The sequence below is a fragment of the Phacochoerus africanus genome, chromosome 16 (assembly GCF_016906955.1).
Source record: "Phacochoerus africanus isolate WHEZ1 chromosome 16, ROS_Pafr_v1, whole genome shotgun sequence".
NCBI classification, from domain to species: domain Eukaryota; kingdom Metazoa; phylum Chordata; class Mammalia; order Artiodactyla; family Suidae; genus Phacochoerus; species Phacochoerus africanus.
Genome location: NC_062559.1, coordinates 12118535 through 12143913, shown reverse-complemented (window position 1 = coordinate 12143913; position 25379 = coordinate 12118535). Strand labels below are relative to the sequence as shown.

Below are 25379 nucleotides of genomic sequence, written 5' to 3'. Positions count from 1 at the left end.
CAATACCTCGGTGGTGTTATATAAGGTGTGTCTTTTGTCACATGGGTCCTTTAATTTGCTTCCCACACTGAGGCATCCAAATCCCCTTTGCTCTTCCTTCCACCTCCCTGCAGCCGCTCTCCCTCTGGACCTCATTTCCCATTAGTCTCCCTGACGCTGCCAGCAGACCATTCCAAATCCTCCTCTGCCCCGGGACAAAAGCTGCACAGATGTGGGGAGAGCTGGCACTGGGAACTCGCACCGCAGCGTCATCCCGTCCCAGCGGGATGGTGGTCGGTTCTCTTGGGGACCAGCGGCAGCAAAAAGGGGGGTGAAGAAAAAAGAAAGACTGAAGGCCCCCAAAAGAGGGAAGACAAAATAAGCCATTGAAATCAGCAAGGAAATGCATGAGTGAGATTTCTATCAGGAAACACGGCAGGGGGTGGGGGGCTGGGAGCTGGGGGCATAAAAACAAAGGAGCAAAATGGGCCCGGTGGTAAAAGCCTAAAACCCCACAAAAGTCTCTCGGAGGAGTAAAGCGAGGGAGGAGGGAGTGGGTGAAAATATGGTTGAAAGGAGTTGAAAAGGAGGGACCCCTGTGGGGGGTGGGATGGGGGGCTCTCAGCTGCAATCCCTCGCATCCTCCTCGCTCCACCCGGTCCCTGTGGAATTCTTTAAGCGCTCTCCCTCCTCCGTTCTCTTTTCAACCCTCCGAATGCCCAAATTCCAGTTTTTCATAAAGGGAAGCAGCGTGTTGTGTATTTGAGAGGAGGCGTCCCAAAGAAGATGCAGGGCGAGAAAAATTCAAGGCTCCTGTGGCTTTTCAGAAGGAACCACAGGTCCCCTGCCCCCGCCCAGCCCCCCAGCGTGGCTTTAAAAGAGCCCTGAGAAGAGAAGCATGTGGCTGAATGCGGCCTCCGGAGAATGACTAATCTCTCAGGACTCCGGTCCAGGGGGCGTCCTCCTGACCCCGGGCCCCCTGCTCCCCATCAGTAACCAGTGAGGAGGAGGAGAAGCAGAGGGAAGAGGGGGCTCCCAGGAGGAAGGACGCAGGAAGCAAACAAGCTTTGTCGTCCTGAGCCCTGGAGAAAAGGACCCACGGATTTCTTAGAAACTTGTCCTTAAAGGTGTCTTCACAGGCAGGGCTTTGAAAAGTTTTTCAGGATTTATGTAATACAAAGCCACAGGAAAGACTTGAATCAAATTTTTTAATTAAAAAAAAAAAAGCCCTAAAACTTGAAGAGTTTCACAACAATTGGGATGATTAGGAGGGGTGTCTCGATCTCTGGCACAGCATAACGTTTGTATTCATTCATTTTTTAAATTTTTTTAATTTTTTTTTCAATTTTCTACTGCATAGCATGGTGACTCACACATACATGTATACATTGTTTTTTCTCACATTTTTAATTTGCATAAATTCAAACTGATCAGACCTACCTATTACAAATCTGATGCTAATTTTTTAAAAAAAAACCTGAAATGTACATAATTTACAATGTTGTGTTAATTTCTGCTGAGAGCAAAATGACTCAGGTATACAGATAGACTTTTTCATATTCGTTTTCATTCTGGCTCACCGTGGGATATTGAATATAGCTCCCTGTGCTACACAGTAGGACCTTTTTGCTTATCCATCCTATATATAACAGTTTCCCTCTGTTAGTCCCAAACCCCCAATCCTTCCCTCCTCCACTCCCTATCCCCAGGCAACCACAAGTTTGTTCTCTGTATTTGTGAACCTGTTTTTGTTTTGTAGATACGTTGGTTTGGGTTGTATTTTAGATTCCATATAGAAGTGAAATTATATGGTATTTGCCTTTCTCTTTCTGATATGCTTCACTTAGTATGATGATCTCGAGATCCATCCATATTGCTGCAAATGGCAACGTTTCATTCTTTTTTTATGGCCAGGTAGTATTCCATTGCATATACGCCCCACATCTTCTTTATCCCTTCCTCTGTCGATGGACATTTGGGTTGTTTCCTTGTCCTAGCTGTTGTAAGTAGTGCTACTGTGAACAGGGGGATGCAGGTATCTTTTCGAATTCCTGTTTTGTCTAGGTATAGGCCCAGGAACGGGATTACTGGATCCTATGGCAACTGGATTTTTAGTTTTTGAGTAACCTCCACACTGTTTTCCATAGTGCTGACGTTAATCTGTAAATTCAGTGCCACAGATTGGTGTATTTCCCTGAATCCCAGCTACACAGAAATGTCTTGGAAAAGGTTTTTTTCCAGTCACCTCAAGGGGATTTCAGAGTCATCAGCCTTATTAAATGAGGTGAGACTATTTCACTCAGCAGAGATCACATTAAGAAGATGATTACAGAGTAGAGGAGGGTCGTGCTCCCCGGGTACGGGTACGGGTCCCTGCCTTCAAGACCACGTGATTCAAAGGCGGTTTGTAATTTAAAAGAAATGAATGGTTCTGCAAAGAGAGTTTTCAGTTCCAACATGCACGGGTTCCCGTAAATCATATCAGCCGCTAAAGATATTAAAACAAACGGCAATAACAACAGAAACGGTTGAGCCAGAGTGCTTAGCTCTTAAGGAATGCGGAGGACTAGGCTGATCTTGTCAAAAGATGTTACATTCACATTCCTGAATAACAAGAAACAATGAGAATGCAATTGGTCCTGGCTCTTGGGTTGATTAAATACTGATTTTCATAAAAATCAACTCCAACTCAGTGTCCCTTATTTGACTGCAGTACTAAGACATTACAGTTGCTATCCATCAAATACACAGTGATCCTTGGACTGCAGATCATAGTAAGATTTTATTTTCCAACAGGAGAGACGGATTTTGCTACACGGGGGAATCTACGGGCCAGTTAGACAGCTTGGGGAGGCAGACACGGCCCCCTGGTGACCACAGGAACTGTTTGTCTGTGACTCAAGTTGAGATGATTACAAGAATCTCAAATGTTTTCTTGTTAGGATAAATATTAAACCTAATTTTAAAAAGCTAGCCCAAGAAATTGGAGAAATAATTCTTCTCCCTATGCCAAGTTCCTAACAAATTCCTTATGTCCTTCAGTTTTGACACAAAGCTATATCGCATGATTCACTCCTTGCAAAAGACACGGAGATAGAAGAGAAGCCTGTTAATACTGGAATGCAAGCTTTAGTCAAAGCATTGAGAGATTAACGTGCCAGCTAGATTTCATGGCATCCATGGCTGGGGTCACAAACTCGAAGCCCTGTGAGCTTGATTTACAGGACTTTTTTTTTTTTTCTCTTTGCTTTTTTAGGGCTGCACTAGCAGCACATGGGGGGTCTAATGAGAGCTGTAGCTGCTGGCCACAGCCACAGCAACGCAGGATCCGAGCCGAATCTGCGACCGACACCCTGGCTCACGGCAACGCTGGGTCCTTAACCCACTGAGCAAGGCCAGGGATTGAACCTCTGTCCTCACGAATGCCAGTCAGATTCATTAACCACTGAGCCATGACGGGAATTCCTACCGGACTTTTTAAAGGCCATTTTACTCAAGCCAGTAGAAGGAGAAGCAGCCTGGGGAGTGACAACCCCTGATGTTAGAGCAATGTCATCTCGGCCCTCACCTTTTAAGCCCCTGGGGAGACCCACTGAAAGGAGGATTTTTGGGTTTCAGTGTAAGTATGTCCCAAATGCTGTATGGGACATATTTATGCAAAAAAAAAAAAAAGAAGAAGAAAAAGTATAGTTGTCATGTATTTTTATGTGCTAAATGTTGCAACCCTAATTTAGGACCCAAAACCAAAGGAAAGTATAAAAGTGGCGCTCCAGGGAATTCTAAGGGAGTCTGTAGTTCAGGATGTTGAGAACGGAGGGTCATACCAACTGAGAAAGACAGAGAGTGAGGGAGGGGAGTGGGTTAAATACAGCCATGAATTATTTGCAGCTCTTTCCGTGAAGCTGAAGAGCCTGCGCCCCCACCCGCACCCAAGCTGGGGTTAGCTCTGTGGCTTGCTTTGGCTGTCAGAATGCCACAGGCATGAGGCCAACTTCGGCAGCCTGGCCTCAGGGGGTCAGGAAGCTTCCATCCTCCCCCCTGTGGACTCTGAGGACCGTCATGCAGTGGTAAAGCCTGAGATGCAAGACCAGGTGTCGAGAAAGGCTCAGGTGTCCCGGCTGCAAGCCCCAAACACACGAGAGTCTGTCTTCAACATAGACTCGGTCAAAAAGGCAGCTCCAAGTGAGATTCGAGATCAGGGACACAGGGAGGATCCTGGAGCCAGGGGGGCAACGCTTATTGTTCAAGACAGACAGAATCCCCGTATCTCATCTCCCAAACTGAGGGCCAGGGTCTCGCCTAACTCCAAGGAGATACATGGGTACTGAGCCGTCTAAGGTGTGTGGACAAGCGCTCAACCTCACGGGGTAAAGGGCAAACCAGGAAAGAAGAACCGAGAGCGATCCAGATGAACGCCAGCAGGGGTACTTCAACCCAAGCTGAAGGCACTCAGAGTAAGAGCACCTGAACTCTGGGCAGTGGAAATTGTGAGATCTTGTCTATTGAGAGAAAAAGAACCATGGCAGCTTTGTGACCTTTTTGAACTGTCTATGGGGCTGGGTTCTATAATTTGGTTCTGCCTCTCACCAGCTTTTGGAGAAGTCACTTGGGAAGAGAAAACATCTATGATTTGTGTGTACAAGTCTGTGTTGCAGGAGGCAAGCAGAATTTATGCCACCATTGCTTTTTTCAGTCGTGTTCAAAGAGGAATGCTTTGATTGCAGGGGAGTAGGAGATAGAATAAGCACACCCCAGACACAGCACCAATAATACATCTAGGCTTTCTGGGGCAGACAGGCTTGGGATTATCTAACTCAGCCTACCAGGGGGAAAGAAATCCTCTAATGACCGCCACCCTACTTCAGCACCCTTTTCTTTTCCTGAACCCATCTTTCTGCCGTAAGTCAGGCCAAGCAAGACCTCAGGCAAACTCTTTACGTCAGAAGATAGTGAAGACAAAGGAAGGTGAATCTAGGAATTTGGGGTTAACAGATACAAACTATTGCCTTTGGGATGGATAAGCAATGAGATCCTGCTGTATAGCATTGGGAACTATATGTAGTCACTTATGATAATGTGAGAAACAGAATATATATACGTATGTATATATATTCTTATATATACGTATGTGTGACTGGGTCACCTTCCTGTACAGGAGAAAATTGACAGAACACTGTAAACCAACTATAATGGAAAAAATAAAAATCATTATAGTTCAAAAAAATTGACTAACAGTCTAAGGTGCACCTTACAAGATTCTTGTAAAGATTAAACATAGGATGTGTTCAGTTACAAGCACCTGGCATATAATCCGTGCTTGAGAAATGGCAGCTCTGTTACCTACTTGTGGCTTTACAATAGGACTTAAGCCATCTACACAGGACTGCTTTAAAGTTAGTGATGTGTATGGTTATATTTTTAGAACTGCTTGAAAACAGTGACTGTATTGTATTTGTGTGTGTGCGTGTGTGTGTGTGTGCGCGCTGATCTAAAACAGGCAGTTCCCCTGAAGCACTCCACAAATAGTTGATGAATGAATGGAATAACACGTGTTTGCTGGATTGAACAAAAAGAATAATAATAAGGAATGCGAATAAGACAGAGAACACACTTACAGTTACCAAAGGGGAAAGCGCGAGGGAGGGATAAACTGGGAAATGCGTATGAACCGACACACACTACTGTATATAAAAGAGATAAACAACAAAGACTTGCTATATGGCACAGGGAGCTATATTCAGTATCTTGTAAATACCTATAAAGGAAAAGAACCTGAAAAGGAATATAATTGAATCACTTGGCTGTACACCTGAAACTAACACAACATTATAAATCAAATATACTTCAATTTCAAAAAAGGGAATGTGTGGTGTTCCCACTGTGGCTCAGCTGTAAAGAACCTGACTAGTATCATGAGGACGTGGGTTTGATTCCTGGGTTTGCTCAGTGGGTTAAGGATCCAGCATTGCCTTGAGCTGTGGTATAGGTCACAGACATGGCTTGGATCCCATGTTGCTGTGGTGTAGACTGGCAGCTGCAGCTCCCATTCAACCCTTAGCCCGGGAACTTCCATATGCCACGGGTGTGACCCTAAAAGCGGGGGGGGGGGGGGGGAGGTGAATGTGTACCTCTATGCTTACTATTTATAGCCGAAGTCTGGATATAAGAGGGCAGGGCACACAGGCTCAGTGCTGGGGTTCACAGAAACTTCCAAGGTCTCTGAGTACCTGTACCTAGCACAGGTTAGACACTCCTCTAAAACAGCCAAGCCAGGGGGACTTTTTATCCCCCTTCATTCCTGTTTGGTTTTTTTTTTCAGTCCTAGAAACACTATCAACATGGGAAGCACCAAGTTTGGTCAAGATGTGCTATTCCTCTGGTGTGTTTGTGCTTCTAAAGGGCTACGACGGAGGTGGACGCTAAGGTACATGACCTAACACCCAATCGCAAGCCCAGTCAGGAAGCCACCTGGGAGGTGACCGTGGCCTGCACAGAGAACATGAGCGGACCAGCTGTTTTCAAAGAGAATAGAGTGTGACTTGAGTGGAAAAGACGAATGAGGTTCAAACTGTAAAAAAAAGGGAAAATAGAAAGATGGGGAAAAAACAGGCTCCTTATTTCCTCAGAATGATCAGCTGTGAATATGGATGGATTAGGAGCTGGTCCTAAGTTAACTTCCCAAAAACATAAAAGCTCTTCCCCAAACAGTAAAGCTTATGAGACCAAGGCCACATTGGGTTTTGTCTTTGATTTTTTTTTTTTTTGTCTTTTTAGGGCCGCACCTGTGGCATATGGAGGTTCCCAGGCTAGGGGGTCCAATCGGAACTGTAGCCACTGGCCCACGCCACAGCCACAGCCACACCAGATCCAAGCTGCGTCTGCAACCTACACCAAAGCTCTCAGCAACACCAGATTCTTAATCCACTGAGCGAGACCAGGGATCGAACCTGCAACCTCATGGTTCCTAGTTGGATTCGTTTCTGCTGCACCACGATGGGAACTCCTGATTTTTTTAATTCATCAGCCCCCAGAATATCCTGCAAAGACCTTGATAGGAAAATTATTTCTATTAATTGCTTGATTAAAGTGGCCCACATATGTCAGGGGTTTGCAAACCCAGCAGCCCTGAATAAGTGAGGAGAGTCAGCAAGAGCTGGAGAGCACGTCCGCCCTTCTGAGGCCAGCCAGGAGGAAAGCGGGGTAGACACTGAGTCTATTTCATGGATAAGTGATCCCTGGGTGGCCGTGCCTACTCACCGTGGTCAAGGATATATTTCACAATCTCCCCGTTGCCGGTTTTAGCTGCGAAGTGAAGGAGTGAACAGTGGTCTGGTCCCTGAATTAGCAGGCTGCCTCCGTTTTTATAGCTTTCTATTAGCTGCAAAAGAGACATAGGAAAAGCAGCTGAGGCAGAGTCCGGAGCAAGGACAACAGCAATCTGGCGATACAAGTAAGGCAGCAAACCACAAACGTCCCCAGCCTCAGAGGACACAGAGAAAAGGCAGAGAGAAGCAGCGTCCCTGGGTTGTGTCATTATGCACACAGTTGGTCCGCGTCTCAGTTCCTAACTCCGGAGAGGGTCTGCGGTGTGGACGGCCGAAGGAAGTGAAAAGATGCTAAATGACTTGTTTCTTTCTTGCGTCGTTTTTCTTTTCTGGGCACGGGCCTCTGTCCCAAGGGAATCGAGAGTGGAGAAGACAACAAAAGCTTCCCCGAGTTAGCTCAGCGTTCTCTTGAGTGAAAGAACAATTAAGTCTCCAGGCAGGAAGAGCTTCATAGCTCAGCTCCTCTCCCATCCTTCAGGTTTTCTTGAATCTCAAATGACCTTAGCTACCGAGTATAGAAGCTGCTTCCCATCTTTCAGAATGAAACCATGGCTCACGTGCACACAGCAGACACACACGCCTGGCTCCCTCCTCCATCCAGCTCTGTAGCCCAATCCACATGCTTTCTGACAATTACCTACCACAGACCCAACAAGGCGGGAGAGGATCCATGGCATGTTCAGAGCATGTAGCGGCAGACTCCTAAAAGACCTCAACCATGAAAACAGACTGGGAAGAAGCAGATTTTGAAGCCCAGGAATTAGGCGGCGCCATGCGGACACAGTCTAAGTCTGAAACACTGAATATTAAGGAAAGTGTAAATGGATCCTCTGTTCGCCAAAGTGCAGTGTATCAGAACAAGAGGGGCCTTTCTGGACTTGCTAACAGGTGGTTCTAGGACAAATGAGAACCACATAACCCAGCAGGTAATAAACAAGAGGAGGGAGTTCCAGTCGGGGGTCAGTGGTTAGCGAATTCAACTAGTATCTATCAGGTCACAGGTTGGATCTCTGGCCTCACTCAGTGGGCTGAGGATCTGGCGTTGCCGTGGGCTGTGGTGTAGGTCACAGACAGGGTTCAGATATGGTGTGGCTGTGGCTGTGGTGTAGGCCAGCGGCTGCAGCTCCGATTTGGCCTCTAGCCTGGGAACCTCCATATGCCATGGGTGTGGCCCTAAAAAAAAAAAAAAAAAAACAGCAAAAGGAATGTCTTCCACCAAGAAGTTAGCTAGCACAGCATTATACAAAATCAAACAAATCACATAGCCAAAGAGGGTAAGCCCGTAGTCTCTGCATTCATCAAATACAACCACAGAACCGCCCTGTGCCAGATGCCAGGGAAACAAAGATGAGTATGACTTGGCCACTGGCCTCCAAGACCTCACCGTCCACGGAGGAGACCGATGTGTGGAGACTCGCACAGAGATGGAGGGAGCCCAGGGTGCTGGGAAAGCCTAAAGGAGGGGATGGGAAAAAGTCATGGAAAACTGCCCAGGAAACTGATCCAACGGGAGTCGTCAGATCCAAGTAAGGCGTGTATGAGGGTTTCCTGTCTCAACTGTAAAGCAAAGGAACAGGAAGAAGTAGGTACCTGACTTCCACAAAAACCTCAGAGGCTCCTGTTGTGTTCAACTGTAGTGTCTCACAGAGACACTCCCATTCTGGGGGAAGATCCACAGAGGATTCCGGCTTAACAGAGCAGCACAGACCCAATCCATCAGCTGCCATGATTCAGCCCGGCTGTGTGTTTACAGACCCTGGCAATGCGACGTTAGCACGTGGGCGTTTTAGGCAGCCCAGGTACACCAGCTACTCAGGACAGCCTTCACTCTGGGGTGATCCTGGGTCTTGTGTGTTCAGCTCACTGGTCCCTTGGGGGCGGGGGGAGGGGGTGCCTGCCCCACCCAACCTCCCCGCTTTCTCCTCTCTCCTTCCCTCCCTCCCTCTCCTCTCTCTTTCACACACATGCGCACACACAGTTTTATGTTTCACATTCACTGTATTTTCAACATGGGATAGAGAAATGAAAGAAGAAAGGGAAGAAAAGAAAAAAAAGTGAGAAAGCAAAGTCCTAAGTTCCTATGTTTCACTTTTCAGCACATGAGCTGTTCTGAAGTCCTTTCTTAGCCTTTTTGAAATTATCACAGGGAATGTAAGGAGACAACCATGATTTCCGGTCTCTTGAATAATTAAGTACAAAAAACAAGTGTGGTTGTGGTCCCAGGGACCTGGAAAAATCCGCTGCCTAGACAAAAAGTCTACGTAAAATGAAAAGGTTTCAAATGTACCACATTTTGCGAAGTATTCTGGTTCCGTGGCCCTGCGAGGGCCGGGATCAGGTCTTCACTCAGGCCTCTCTTTCCACAGCATCTAATGTAAGGCCTTGCAGGGAGTACAGGATAGGACTGGCTTAATGCACTGCTGTCACAGGTAAACGGCTTAGAGAGCCCTCTTCTCTTGTGGGGAACAATTCCTAATAACACCTGCTGAGCAGAGTGGCCCAGGCACCGTTTCAGGATTGGGTGTCTAAGGACAGCAGTTTATCAAGATGTTGGCAACCTTCCCACCATTTGTTTTCTGATAGTAACCTGTTAAAAACGTATCACAGGAGTTCCCGCTGTGCTGCAGCCAGAAACGAATCCGACTAGGAACCTTGAGGTTGTGGCTCCGATCTCTGGCCTCGCTCAATGGGTTAAGGATCCAGCATTGCCATGAGCTGTGGTGTAGGTTGCAGACGTGGCTTGGACCTGGCGTTGCTGTGGCTGTGGTGTAGGCCAGCAGCTGCAGCTCTGATTCGACCCCTAGCCTGAGAACCTCCATGTGCCACGGGCGCAGCCCTAAAAAGTCAAAAAAAAAAAAAAAAGTAGCACAGAGGTTTCTCAGTTGGTTCAATATATGTGCTGCAAAAGAAGTTGTAGACGAGGGCTGGGCCTCTCTGCTTTCTCAGTATTGCGATGCGCTGTCCTCCCTGAGTAAGGCAGGGCCTCTGCCCACAGGTGGGTGAACACCCAGTGTGGGTTCTACCAGGATATATGGGCACTCGTAAGTCCTGATGCCTGAAAATAACGTGGGACCAAATAGAGCTTTGAGGGTATTCACAGACTCTTATACAAATATTTGCACCCCCTATTATGTTTAGCTTATTAAAGAAGCACAAATTTAACACCACACTGATAAAATAGATATCATTCTAGGGTCCCTTCTATGTAACAGGATCCGTCTTAAGAGCTTTACATGAATCTTACATTCATGCCTCAGAATAAAGCAAAGAGAGGGGCAAAATGCTTCTATTTGACAGAGGAAGAAAAAAACCTATAAAAAATTATTGTATCATAATCATAGATCATTTTATCAATGAATGCATTATTAAGCATTAACAGTATTGGTAAATAAAAAAATTTAAAAAAAGAAACCGAGGCGCAGAGGGAATGGTAATTATGCAAAGGAGGCCCTACAGTGAATGGCAGCGCCTAGACCGGAACCCAGGGCAGTCTGATGTCAAAATCTGCATTGGCTCTCGAGGCAGCAGTGACCACTTCCTTCCCTCGGAACTAGACTCACCCGAAAACATGAGCACAAAACATTCAAAGTGGGTCAGGCAGGATCTTCTTTGGATTAACTGTGATCCCCCAAACTTAAAAAATGTTGGAAGACCGAGACTCGGGTCTGGAGAATGTATTCCTAGGTGTTGTCCAGGCAATTCTCACAGATGCATTCTCTCTGAAAAGAAGCCTATAAACTTCAAATAGCAGCTTCCAGAGAGCAGGGGTCCCGGGCACTATGCACACTGGCTCAGGGGGACATGCATCCGTTGTAACTAATCGAGGCCGATGGCACAACGCCTTGGCATAGAGCCTCTGCTGTTAGACGTGCCGATGCTGTGAAGACCCCTCTCACCCCCTCTGCTCAGTTCTCAAGAGAGAGTCCTTCCTCCTTCGTTTCAGCAAGCACAGGCGGGGGTGGGACGGATGAGAAATGATACGTGGGGTTGTGACAATTTGGTGGGAAATGACGTTGGTTTCAAGGTCTTAAAAAGAATCACCCAAAGTTCTGGTGGGAAGATATCTTACCTTCATAAGATCACCAGCTATTACTGCCTGCAAAATTGCTGTGAAAAAAAGAGAGATGTCCCATTAGTAGAAGACCCTCTCATTAAAATCTTACAAAGGGCTGGTAGGCCTCCATGTGGGGCAGGGCCCGGGGAGGAGAGGCACGCCTAAGGCTGAATCTTGGAACAGACTCCGGTCTTCCCTCCAGCCCTTCCCTTCCGGGTGCTCATTTCATACTTCATTCTAGAGCCTCCCTGCACCCTCTCTAGCCCAGGTACAGTCAAGAGCGTGTGAAATTTAGAGTGATACATATCTGTTCCAAATCTTAGCCCTGACGCTTACAGACTGTGGGACAATGGACAAGTTATTGAACCCCTCTGAGCCTGTTCCCACAAGTGTAAAACAGCACGTCTGCATCCTCTAGGATGGTCAAAAGGATTAATTAAATCATATGAATGTCTTAAATCATATAAATGCACGCAGTGATGCAGAGGGGGTGCCTGTTGATGACTGTTTCTGCTCCCTTCTTTCCAGTTCCTTCCATCTTGTCCTCTTGGGGTTCAAAAGGCACCCGTAATTTTGTGTGTTTTGTAATGATAAACATAGGTCTACTGCTGTGGAACTAGGATTAGAGACAGCAAGGAAGAAACACATTGTAATTATGTCCTGAAGGAAATAACCATGTGTTGGGCACATAATTCACTGGCGATTCTTATAGAAAGAACTTGGCGAGTCCTAGGTAACCTAAACTATTTGTAAGACTATGTAACTCAGGGAAAAACAATGTAAGTGCATGTATATTCCCGTGGGGTGTAAGGGAGGAATGAGAAAACGTAACTGGTAACAGGGAAAAGAGTGCAGGAGTGTCTAAGGACAATTATGGTTCGTGAAGGGAACATTTGCATTAAGTCAAAAATGGTCCCTTTAGAAAAATAAACACCTTGATTCTAAAACTCAAAAAATAGATTATTTTAGATGTTAGGTCACCAAAAAAATGAAAGAAAATTATTTTCAGAAGTGTCACTTTCTTCTTGTTGTTCGAGAGACCCTCAGAGTTAGCCAAAAATGTAGTACCATGTCGTTCTCGACCGTCACCGAACCAACGCCCTTGAAGTTGTTGTCATGAGCAATTACAAGCTCCGGGTGACCAGAGGCAAAGGGCCACCAGCATCTTACACTTTGTCACCGGCCCGGGGCTGAGTGCTTTCCCTGTGACGCAAGCAGAAGCCTCAAAAACCTGTGGAAATGCTGAGGGTTGCTTGCGCATGGGAGCAAGAAGAACTCAGGAATAATGGAGACAAAAGAACGGGAAGGAGAGAAGACAGTTGCTTCTCCATAACGAGCTGTAGGCAATAAACTCTCTTCATCGCCCTGTGGCTCCTAGCACAGTGTTCTTCCTACATTATCAATGCCTAAAAATCAACGGAAGCAGAGAGAAAAGGAGTGAGAAGGCACCAGAGATCGAAATAACAGAAGGGGGAGTTCCCATCATGGATCCGCGGTTAACGAACCAGAAGAGCATCCATGAGGATGCGGGTTCGATCCCCGGCCTCACTCAGTGGGTTAAGGATCCGGTGTTGCCATGAGCTGTGGTGTAGGTCTGTAGGTCACAGACGCAGCTCAGATCCAGTGTCACCGTGGCTCTGGCGTAGGCTGGCAGCAGCAGCTCTGATTAGACCCCTAGCCTGGGAACCTCCATATGCCTTGGGTGTGGCCCTAAAGAGACAAAAATAAAAAGAAAGGGAACGAATAAGATGTTATGTGTCAAAAGAATCTAAGAAACATGTGTCTCACTCTTGGTATTAAAGACGGGACACGGGGCTTCAGAGTAAAGCGATTCTCTTGGGGCACAGAGCCAATGGTGGCCCAGTTACCACCATATGCAGGTCCCTGGAACCAGGTCCTGCCTCTCTCCAGCACCCTCTGGAATGTCGCCTCGTAGCGCTAGGCTAGGCTCTATGCAGCCTATAGAAAACGGAAGAAAATGGTCTTTATCAAAGGTTATCAAGCTTACAGACTTATGGAAAAGGCAGTGGATAGGAGTCTGAGTCCCATCTCTGTAGTTTACTAGACACATAAACTGAAGTCATTCAAATGTTTTGAGCCAACTTTCTTATTTGTAAAATAAGGTTGCTGGCTGCCCCGGTCACCTTTCTGCAGTAACGATGAAACCCAGAAAGTGCTTTGCAAGTAGGATGTCCTTCTGAGAGAAGGGAGAGCTCAGAGTGCTTCTGAAACTGTACATAAGTACAGGAAAAAGACATACAAACGCTTGAGAAGGAGCCTGGCAACAAAGGTAAATGGTGTGTGAAGTCAGGCCGACATGCGTCTGTTCGTAGGGACCCATCAGAGCTGAGGCACGGATAGAGGAGCCGGCGGGATGGCCGTGCTGAACCCCAAGCTGTCAAGCCTACATCGGAGGACACGGAGGGAGAGCAGGGGAGAGGATGAGCAATTGCAGGTCAGGAAGGACGAATCACTTGGGGCTTTCATAGTCCAGGATGTGGTCTCACCTCCGGTGGAATATCCACCTGGGAAGAAAGAAGGTTAGGGAAACTGCCTGAGGGCGCAGCTAAGGAAGAGCCTGGAACTTCGCACAAAGAAGTTCATAACAGTGGGGAGCCTACATTTTCAAGACCATCCTGAAACATGTCCCAGAAATTTAAAAGAAATAGAAAAGGAAAGAATAGAGGAGCGGGAAAAGAAAAAATGAATCTATTGAAAGCCCTAGTGAATAAAATTTGGTGCATGTAAATCAAGACGATGAAACAATTCCCCAGGACAAAGACTACTGAAAGGGCACTAAAATACAGGAATGAATGAACGCAGGAAGGACGGAGAGCTGGGCAAGCACTCAAGGGCTTGCTGCAGAGTTCAAAGGATTGTTGGAGGAGGTGAGGTCTAAGCTGACTCTACCATGATGCGTGGATTTAATTAGCATAAAAAAGAGCTGGAAAAATCCTTACAAGAGGAAGGGAGCATATGAACAAGGACCTGCTGTCTGAGGGGCCCTGGGGGAAGTTCTGCATTGTCACACCTGAGGCTGGGATGTCTTAGGTCATTACTGGGGAGTTCCCCAGGGACCACTCCAGTGAGAGCTTCTCTCCATCAAGAGAAGGCACCTGGAGTTCCCATCATGGCTCAGCGGTAATGAACCCGAGCAGTATCCATGAGGACGTGGGTTCGATCCCTGGCCTCGCTGAGTGGGTTAAGGATCCAGCATTGCCGTGAGCTGTGGTGTAGGTCACAGACATGGCTTGGATCTGGCGTGACTGTGGCCAGCAGCTGTAGCTCTGATTTGGCTCCTAGATCCCTAGCCTGGGAACTTCTGTATGCCATGGGTGAGGCCCTAAAAAGAGCAAAAAAAAAGCACTTCAATTTTTACTCCACGAGTGATGGGAAGCTATGGAGAAGTTCAAAGTCAATCAAAGGATCATATCAACGTCCTGAAGCATGCCAGCTGGATTCTGCCTCTCCCCTCCTGCAAACAGAGTTACGACCTGCTCTCACTCACTTGCTCCAGATTGCTCCCATCCTAGAAGCTTCTCTTGCTACCTAAGAATCGTTCACAGGCATTTTTATTTATGCCTTTTGCTTTCCTACAGCCTCCCAATTTAAAGTCCCCAAGAACAAGTAGAAGAACATGTAAAAGAATCATAACCACCAATGATTTCCAAAGGTACTGGAGCAGGAAAACATGAATATTTATTTTGAAGGCAAGCAATACACTCGAGGGGAGCTATTATGCAAACATGATGAGGCCCACAGCCCTCTTCTCTCTGCAATTCTCGTCCTTCCGCCTGAACACTGTTGTTGTAAGATTCCCTCTGCATAAACAGACAGAACCCAGATCCATTAGTACTCAACTCCAGATAACAACCTTTTGGAAGATGAAGCTTAAAAACAAATAACGAGTTGTTAGGATTCCTGTATTATTGTCTATCATTCCTTCAGCTCTGCACTTGCCTTCTTGCCTTTTCCTAAACCCCTTCATGCCGAGGAAACAAATGCTCCCAAATTCAAATGAACGAGGGAAGTCAACGAAATCAATGGGAGCAGGTGCAAAGTGAGCATCCTGGACAATGCAATCACTTCAACTGCTACAGTCGGACAGCAAGGTGAGGGGGTAGGGAGCTAAAAAGTCCGTCCGCTTTAGAGGTCAGAAGTTGAATCAGGTGTTCACAAGAAATGACACTGTGCCTTCCAGTCAGTTGTTGGACACAACACGCCCTGAGACAGAAAGCCGGAACGGAAGAGTCAGGACTCACCACCTTCCTTCTCACAGCCTCTCTTTCTAAAGCCTGGATGTCCTCACATATCTGTGCATGAAAGGAAGAAATGACTCCTATCGCCTGGAGTCAGGATCAGGAGAAAACAGTCCACGGGGCCACTGGCTGGTGCCCCTGCTCCTGCCATGCCTGGCTCTGTTGTAGGCTGTGGGGATAAAAGTGTGCCAGGTAAACGCCATCCTCTCAGGGAGCTGATGTTCTGGCAAGAATCCCTATCAGGAAGGGATGTACTGTGATGAGTCTAGAATCCACCTACCTGAGTTTAAGTCTTATGAGCACCCTTACCCAGCTGTAACCGTGGGCATGTTAGTTTCACCAGGTATCAGCTCTCTCATTAGGAAAGTAAAGCTAAAAGCAGTTCTTTTGAGACTCTGCCTGGCACGTCAGCTCAAAAAAAAAACAGCGGATCCGACCACTGCGGTCTTCTGTGTAGAACACCAAGGAATGCTGATGTCTTTAACAGCACTACGCAGAAATGAATCACTTCTTATCTACAAAACGAGAAGGTCAGACGAAGGCCAATTACAGCTCTAGAATCTGGCATATGACTACTTCCAAAGGAAGAGTTTAAGGCTGTGAATTTTGCTTTGCAGCATAGTTATTTACACATAAAAAGGACACAGATCTTGGCAAAGGCCACCTAGATGTTTATAAATCTCAATAAATCAACTAAAATAACTACATCGTACACAAAGGGTCACAACTCTGAGCACGTGTGTCTATTTAAAACAGTCCTCTTTAAGTTCAGTTATATTTCAGCTTTTAAATTAACATTCTGTTGCGGAGTTGTCACTTGCTAATAAGAGCCATCATCTAAAGCTTTTTTAAAAAATGGTGGAAGAAAAAAAAAAAAAAACCAAAAACTGTTGAACAAAAAGTGGCTTGTGGAGGCCCAGAGGGGGAAATCAGTTGATTGATTGAGAGCCATAAATACACATCTGGCTTTGCCAAGTTTTGCACAGCGTTTACTCTTAAATACTTACATCTGCAAAGCAAGAATCACAACATAAAACTAATGCTGCAGAAGCCATCTTCTACGTTTCAGAGCTCTCTCTGGCCTTAGTGTAACCCTCTTATTTCACAGAAGTGGAGAACGGGGCTGCAGAAGTCCACTGACTTCTCCAAGGTCCCAGAGATATTCAACAATCCAGCTGAGACACAGAGGGACCCTTGTTTCCTTTACTGCGTTTCTTTTGTATTCGCTTTCATTGTTTCTGGCTCTGAAGTCAGAGTCCCCTCCTCTATGCTGTTTCTCCTTCACCTTGGAGCAAGCAAGACAAAAATAAAAACAATTCAAATCAAAGTTTCACAAAGGCATCCCTTACAACATGAAGTCGATTTGTGGCTTTAGGCTCCAACTTTGTATGCCAAAAGAGACACTGAATAACAAGCCTCCCCAGGGCAAATGTTGCATTCGTAATTCCCTTGATCAGACCATGACTGGTGTCTTTATCCTTTTCGTTTATTGCTTAGCTACCAGATCGTCTGTACGGTCAGCTGCCCAAGGGCTGGCTTCTTGGAGATATGTATATCTGCCTAGCTTTTCCTGTAGGTTCCTTATCAGCAGCATTCTGTCCAGTTTTTCCGTTGTGTGAGCAGCCCACCATGGTATGTGAGCAACAAACTGTGAAGGCTTAGCTCCCCGAAATGGAACGTAATTGTCAAACACAGCAAAAGTCATCCGACATCCATCGGATGGAGTGGATAAGGATCCTGAATTATGCTCATGAGTCAGAAAGGAGGAAGCAGCTCATGAAAGTGACTAATAAGATTTTCCTTAGACCCACTGAACGAACTCAGGAAGAGGGGAGAGAACGGAGGAACTGGGGATCAAAAGACCTCTGCATTTTAATCAAGGCCTAGAGGAAGCACTGACAATAAGATACGCGTTACTCGTTAACAGCTAAAATGCTAAGCGTTCCTCATAATACAGTAGAACAAATTCAAGTTGATTCTTACAATGACACACAAGTCCGTGTCAGTTCCCCAGTTGTTGCAGAGCAAACCATCCCCAAACACTGTGGCTTGAAATGCAATTACTTATTTTGTCCAAAAGTGCAATTTGGACTGGGTTCAACAGCAACAGTTGTCTCCGCTCCACCTCCTGGAGTCAGTTGGGGCAGCTTCCGGCTTCCAGGACACTTCAAAGAACCACTTTCTTTTTTTCTTTTTTCTTTTTAGGGCTGCATCTGTGGCATATGGAAACTCCCAGGCTAGGGCTTGAATCAGAGCTGTAGCTGCCGGCCTACCTCACAGCCACAGCAACACCAGATCCGAGCCACATCTGTGAACTACACCACAGCTCATGGCAATGCCAGATCCTTAACTCACTGAGCGGGGCCAGGGATCAAACCCGCATCCTCATGGATACTAGTCAGGTTCATTGCCACTGAGCCACAAGGGGAACTTCCAAAGAGCCACGTTCAAGATGATCACACAGGTGACTGGCAACTGGGAGCTGGAGTCAGCTGCAAGCTTTGATTCCTCTTGCATGGGCTTCCATGGGCTGTTTGGGCTTCCTCCTGAAAGGGCAACTAAGTTTTGAGAGCAACCACTCCACGGGAGCCCTGTGGAAGTCACCTTGACTTGCACATCACTCAGCTCTGATACAGTCTTAAGTTTGCCCATATCCAAGGAAAGGAGACACCCCTTAGATCTTGATGAAAAGTAGGTCAAAGCCATGTTGCAACTAGAAGGTGGGGGGTGGGAGATAACGCTGTGGCTATTTTTGGAGAATACAATCTGTCACGTTCTACAAGTGCATCACGATGTGCCTGGAGTCAGTAAATTGGTGCCGACTTTGCCTGAGCGTTGACCATGACCTGTGTCACCTGTGGGAGTGTATTCTGCAGACATTGTCATCTGCTTTACATCATGGGTGTCTCAGCTGATAAATTAAAAAGACGGAGAAGTGTTTATGTGAAGGACCAGCTTTTTGGAGCAGGAAGAGGAAAAGCAAGTAGAAGGTTTTGCAGACACCTCATCCGGGTGGGACTGAAGTAGCAATTCTCTGCAAGGTGCGCTCTCTTTAATCATCAGATGTGCGAAGAGACTGCTCCCTGCTCCTCCTCCTCCAGTCAGGCAGACACAGAGCACTCTGCCAAAATGCGGAGCAGAGGGGGTACCGAGCACACACCTCCCATATTTTGTCATCATCTCCTCATCCTTGGTGTGAACGCGTCAGTGGCATCTAAAGGCCAGAACATGCTACTGTGGTCTAGTCCTCAAGTACCACCTGTGCCAAATCCCTCTTTTGAGCGAGCCATGGGGGATGGATGACACAAATAGGTTTCCTTTCTCTCTAATGACAGAGTTAATCCTCAAAGTCAATTAGTCCCTGCGAGTTGAATGCACGCATGTATATGGGGTTCCTTCCATCTGCTGTAGCAATCTTTCTGAAGCTACCATTACCATGGAAGAGGTTTCCTGTTTGGAGAAAAAAGCAAATGGTCCCCATCTCCTGGCAGAAAACCTGTACCTTGCTGCCAGAGGACCAAGACGTGCTCCTTTCAAAAACAGTTAGTTCCATTTCTCTTACACACCACTGGAATTAACTATAAACAGAGCAGGAACCAGATGTCTTTCCCATAAACGTCCCATTTGTTTATCTCTTGTTGTGAAATTGCTCTCTGGTTGTTTTACATGTTTAAGTTCCATCTCTGCAATTAAGCCACAAGCACAGAGACTATGTTTTAAATTTTTTTCCTCTTCGTTTTATCCATACTCCACCTTTTAGTGAAAACTCTGTAGTACAGGAAGTACATGAAGTGTTTACTAAATACTTGGTTGATACTTAGGGCCTGGTGATTCAGCTGGCTATCATTGCAATATTCTTCAAACTCTGCGTCAAGGAAGACACTCTAAGGAATAGAAGAAAGCCTACTTTGTTGGCCCCTGTTATATCTAGCAGTCAATTTTGGAGTTGAAAATATTTTCATATCTCTTCTGGGTATAAAATGGTGTTTATTTATCAGATGCAGTGAAATCCCATTGAAAGTATCTCAAGAAACCAGACAATTTTTACAGTATGGGTCAAATCAGAGCCTTACACTAAACAATCATGCATGTCACTTGAGTTAAAACAAATTCAATAGGTTATTTAATGTGCTTTGGGCACTGGGTTAAAGAGGACAGGTTGATAGGTCGATGGGCCAATGGGGTTCATATTTTTCCATGGTCAGAATATGTTACCTTCCACCATATGTGCTAAAAAGTCACTGGGGGACAAGAGAGGTTCTTGAAAAAAATCTTCTTGACAGTTTTCACCACTCAAAATTAATGTTTTCTCTAGTGATGACAGATTAAGATAACGGTTGTTGGATGAAGTGGATCAACATACTTTTTCAGGCAGTACCATCTTCTAAAGTAATATCCAATAGCTCCTACAAAGCTAGGAAAATATAAATGCAATGTTATAGAATCCTATCGACTATTTTTGTTCAATAAATGCTAAGCTTCCATCAAGGAGGACTTTCTTCTTTTTGTAATGGGTTTTCATCCGATGGCACCTTCCGAAACTTATGAACCCCAAATGATCCTAGTACGCAACAGTAATTCTCTCTCCTTCTTAACGTCTGAATAAAATCATACATATGAAAATGCCTAGTGCACTGTAAATTGTGTAAGCCATGGAAGAGGTGAAAAGAAAAAGTGTGAGTCTTCTGCAAAAATCCTTCATCCCTTGAATGCTGAGAGAATTTAATTTAGACAGAGGAACTTTGTTTATTTTTTGCTTTCCCGGCCTTTGGATGATAAAGCGTAATCCTGAGAGGGTAAGGGGACTGGAAGAACTAATAAATAAAGCGCTTGTTAGCCTCCCAGACAAGAGGAAGGGGCCAAGGAGAAGAGGTGCTGCCGCTGGCCATGGGTCCTGATGACTTTTACCGAGGATCTTCAAGACAGCATTGGGGATTTGGTTTTTATCCCTTCCCTCCACGTCAGGCTGGCATTCTTCCTGTGATGGGTCTCCTTGAATGCGTTTGATGGATTTCAGCAGTGTCCTCAGGGCCTCTAAAAGGAACTTAGGTTGAAAACGTGTACTCATATTTCATTCGGTGATAGCTGCAAGCAGATCTGACGGGGCCTGAAAGTGATGGATGATTATTGGTTTTAACCAAACATCAAGACTGCGTGGGAAATGGTGTTTAAGGCCAGGATCCAAGTACAAACGAATGTGCTCGAAAGCTCAAGGAGATGATAGGTTTATGGGTCATTCGGTCACTGGGAGGTAAGTTCCTTATCACTGCCTAGCAGCGCGCTGACCACTGCGTTAGATGGAGGCTTTTATAACTGAGAAGAAGAATGCGTTTAGCCAAAACACTCCTCCCTGGAACAGAAGTAAAGCCAAGGAGGAGTTAACAGAGCAAAGGTCACTTTCCAGGACATCCACCAGCAAAACGCACATATAGCAAAATGATGCCACTTTTTAAAAAAGATAAAATTTCTAGAGTCTGTCCTTACTTATAAGGGTAAAGACAGACCCGGTAGCTTGTATTTGCACTTGTGTTTATAATAAAAACATTAATTTTGACTCCTCATATCAGAACAGAGCAGATATTCACTGGAAGCATAAAAACACTGAGCATTTTATTTCAGAGAAAGGAAAAAGTTTCAACCTCCACTTCAACATTATGCAGAGGTGCCTAAGCAATATCACACCTTAGACTTAAAAAGTAAACGGCTAGTTCTGAAGCCTGCTCAAAGGTTAAGATCCAAAGCAGAAGAGGGCTCAGTGAGTTGAACTTCAGTGCTATTTATTAAAGAGCAGATTTTTGCTGTCTGGTTGCTAAGAGAAATAAAGTGAAAACGAAACCTCCATTCTTCTTAGGGATCCCTATACTCTAAAGACAGAAAAGTCAGTCTCCAGAAACTGAGACGTGTGCTCTTACACAGACACACACAGCCCTCGATTGCTAAGGAAGTACCATGACATAGGAAGTGACTGCTCAGGGAATTCGTTAGAGGTTGTTCAAAAAAGACGATTCGCATCGGCAAAAGAAATGGGAGGAGAGGTTTCTACAGAGAAGACCGGTGGGCAAGAGGCATGGAGGTCAAAGTGCCAAGCCGCTTCACTGGATAAAGAGGGTGCTTCCAAGATCCAGAAAGCAATGGAGGCCAAGACACTTATTTAAAAAAAAAAAATGGCAATGAAAATCGCTCAGCAACTCCATTTTCAGAATATAACCTTGGTCGTGATTATCAATCATTCTTTCCCTCCCAGATAAAAAGAGCTTGAACAGAGACAAAAGAGAAAACTGCCGGGAAATCAGAAAGTTGAAGAAGACCGTCTTTGGGTGGGTCAGGCTTTCTGAGAACGAGAAAAAGGCTGCACGGTTAATTGGGGAAGATGAGAACCAGAGAGGCACATGGTCAGAGGAACAGAACAAACAGTCCCGGAACAGTAAGCTTGACAGGATTTTTTGTTCTCTTGTAAAACAGCACTCTCAGGGTTTCCGTTGTGGCGCAGCGGAAGCGAACCTGACTAGTATTCATGAGGATGTGGGTTCGATCCCTGGCTCTCAGTGGGTCAGGGCTCTGGCGTTGCTGTGAACTGTGGTGTAGGTTGCAGACAAGCCTCGGATCCCCCGTTGCTGTGGCTGTGGTGTTGGCCGGCAGCTGTAGCTCCTATTTGTCCCCTAGCCTGGGAACTTCTGTATGCCACCAGTGCAGCCATAAAAAGCAAAACAAACAAACAAAAACAAACCACATTTTCTTTCTTTTTCTTTTTCTTTTTTTTTTTTTTTGCAGTGGCTAAAATAATGGCTTTCACTTCCTAGAGTGAAAGAGGGGCTGGAACAGACCGAGTAAAATTGAGTGGATTCTGGCTGATGACAAATCCCTTTTTCAATAAGCAATGGGGCTTTGCTTTGGCAGGAGAGAAGCTGGAAGCTGCATAATTAAATAATAATGTATTTTGTTGCCATGATAAAGCTAGCAGTGGGAAGGCTGCCTGCAGCATTTACAGGCTTGCAAAGTTCAGTTTCTGTCTTTTCAGAAGGTGGGTGCATGGTGAGGTGTGGAAATAGCAGTGCTGCCTGTCATCACAGCAGAAGTAACAGACTGACACTCAGCTGCAGGAATCCATAGAAAACAGGGCACAGGTGTCACCAAAGTACCTTCCAAAATGGAAGACCGACATTTTTGGTTCTGCCTCCTGTGTTTCATTGTCCACTATTCTCTCCTAGTGCTGAGGCTCGAGTCTGTACAACTAGATGTTAACCCACTCAGCCTGTTCAACGAAGAGACCAAGGCTTAAGGGCAGTGCTCTGCCCAAGGTTACCCCACCTGTGAAGAGCAGAGCCAGGATGGTGCCTAGTCCTCCCCGATCCAAGACCAAGGCGCTCGGCTTTGCCTAAAGCGACCATCCATGCTCAAGTGACCATTGCCCAGAATGACACAAGTCTTTCTCTTCCAATTGGGCTGCACTCTAAAGGAGATGTTTCTCTCCAGTGAATTGAGAATACAGCCTTAAAGTCAGAGCTCCATGCAGACAGGCTCTAGTGGGTCTATTTATAGAAAAATACATTCCCATTTTGGTAGTTTGGCATTAGTAGTTTCTCTTGCTCTCGCTCGCATTTTTATTCTCCTGATCTCTCTCTCTCTCTCTGTTTGCAAGCCAACTACATGCCAGGCATAGAGGTGACTCTTTCCCTCGTTCTCTAACTTAGCCTTTAGATACGCAGTATTATTATTATCACCCCCATTTGGAGAGTGAAGAAACGGAGGCTTCGTGAGGTTGACATGGGCTCAAGGCCACCTAACTCAAGTGTAAGAAAGCCCAGGCTGTCACACAGCACATGAAAGACTGACTAGAGAGCCGGCTCTCCCAAGCGGGGGCCCCACTTATTTGGCTGCACAGACTGTCAAACAGTACTCTGGTGATGAAATGAGGTCCTCTCTTGCCAACACGTCCCTGCTCAGCCACTAGGGATGTGGTTTCAGTTGCATCCCCATGCCCCATACTTTTCTGGCTCTGATGACAGAAGGAGCAGTTCTGGGGAAAGGAAGAGAAGTAGTAATGGCCTTGTCATATATATTATGTGGAGTTACACTGGCTGGAAGAAGGGATATTGCGTGAAGCTAAGAAAGCCATACTTTAAATTTAGAGCATCCAGAATGGACCCAGAAAAAGAAACAAATGTAGAAAGCTGACAAAATGAGGAAGCATTCAGTTGACTTATTTTGAAAAAGAGGAGCTAGACTAACGACTCTTTTCCCAACTCTATCTAGAACGGAACAGGCCGAAGTAGCTATAATATGCATCCTGGGCAAACAGAAATGCACACAGAAAAAATTCTTCTGAGACCCTGAAACATACAGGTTGAAGTAACATATCCAGGATTCATTTTTGAGAACCAACTGAAAAAGAGTGACAGTGCATTCTACTCTTTTGCACCTGCGGCTCACAATGAGCCCGGCTTAGTCTAAGACGGTGACTCCAGGAAACAGGCACCTGTACCCACCCAGTTCTTTGCAAGAGAAAGCCATCAAAATGAAAAATCAGCTTTAGGTGGAGTAACGGGGGGGGGGGGGGGATTTTCATTGGGTATTAAGGTTCCTGGTCATGTAGAAGACAGACAAATGGATTCACAGTAACAATGATGTTTGTATCAGGACTGTGCTACCTTAACTGTCAGTGTAACTGCCTGGCCCCTCGGTTATATCGGTAGCAATGTAATCCAGATCACAGTCTATAACGTCGAAAGCGTGAATAAACACAGTAAAATTTTAAAACGAAGTACAATTCAACGCTTCCTTTCCCCTCATGGATGACTACCTGGGAACCAAGCCAGTTATTTCCCACTCCCTTTTTCAACACTTACCTAGAGGATAAGGGATGTGTCTGTAGGAATGAGATCTAGGAAAGCTTCATTTGTTGCTGGACAATCCATGACAAAACCGATGGGCTGACCTCTTCTTACCCATTCACTTACAAGCAACCCAGGAGGGTTAGCCTCCCTCCCTTCCTAATGCTCTCCTTTTTTCTCCTACTTTCTCATTTTGCAATGTTTTAAATGCATTCATTTAAATGTTCTCTGAGGCCAAAGGCAATCTAAAACAAAGCCGTAGGTAAATCTTAGTAAAGAATACCTCCCCCCCAACACACACAGGCATCTATAATAAGGTTTCAAAAGATAATTAGATAATTATCACCAACAAAGCATTCCAAAGAAACCAAAAGGATCAAAGGATTTTACAGTTACAGTCAATAGTCAGAATTAATAAGGGGGAATGAGAGGGAATAGTAGGGTCAGGAGAAAAAAGTAATATAATCTGATTTTGGAAAGTGCAGGCTAGAGGTTTGTTTTGCTTTGTTTGCTTGTTCTGCTTTGTTTTTAATCAGCAGTGATGGTCTGTTTTCCTAGGAAATGTGAAAGACCAGCCAAGGAAAAGCATGCTGTCATTTTTGTTCTTTTCTTTTCACACAGCCTTTGGGGAGCATGCAGTGAGACCCCCATAATAGGCCCTCTTTCAGCACATGAGTAACCGAATTTCTTTGGAAAAGGACCAGCACTAAGCTATCTTCTACACCACAGAACAATGTTAATGAGGCTACAATGGATCTCAAAGACGTGCATTGAAAGTTTCTGTTTGCTAACACCACATACTGCAGCAAATGCAACAGTGAGACGTTGATAGAATCAGTTCTGTGCCAGGACACAGCACAGAATGGGGCAACATCTCTATTCATTGAGTGCAGAGTTCAATAAGAAGGGCGACACCACCCATGGGGAAAAA

At 45.6% G+C, this 25379-nt stretch overlaps 1 protein-coding gene across 2 annotated transcripts in view; it reads right to left on the bottom strand.

The window, feature by feature from the left end:
* DGKI (diacylglycerol kinase iota) overlaps window positions 1–25379 on the bottom strand; it is a 471782-nt gene that overhangs the window by 11747 nt on the left and 434656 nt on the right. For both annotated transcript variants that reach the window (XM_047763504.1, XM_047763505.1), the window contains exons 29-30: window positions 11374–11411; window positions 7237–7357 (exon numbers count right to left, since the gene is read on the bottom strand). In XM_047763504.1, the coding sequence (XP_047619460.1) occupies window positions 7237–7357; window positions 11374–11411 (159 nt within the window). The remainder of the gene's footprint in view (window positions 1–7236; window positions 7358–11373; window positions 11412–25379) is intronic.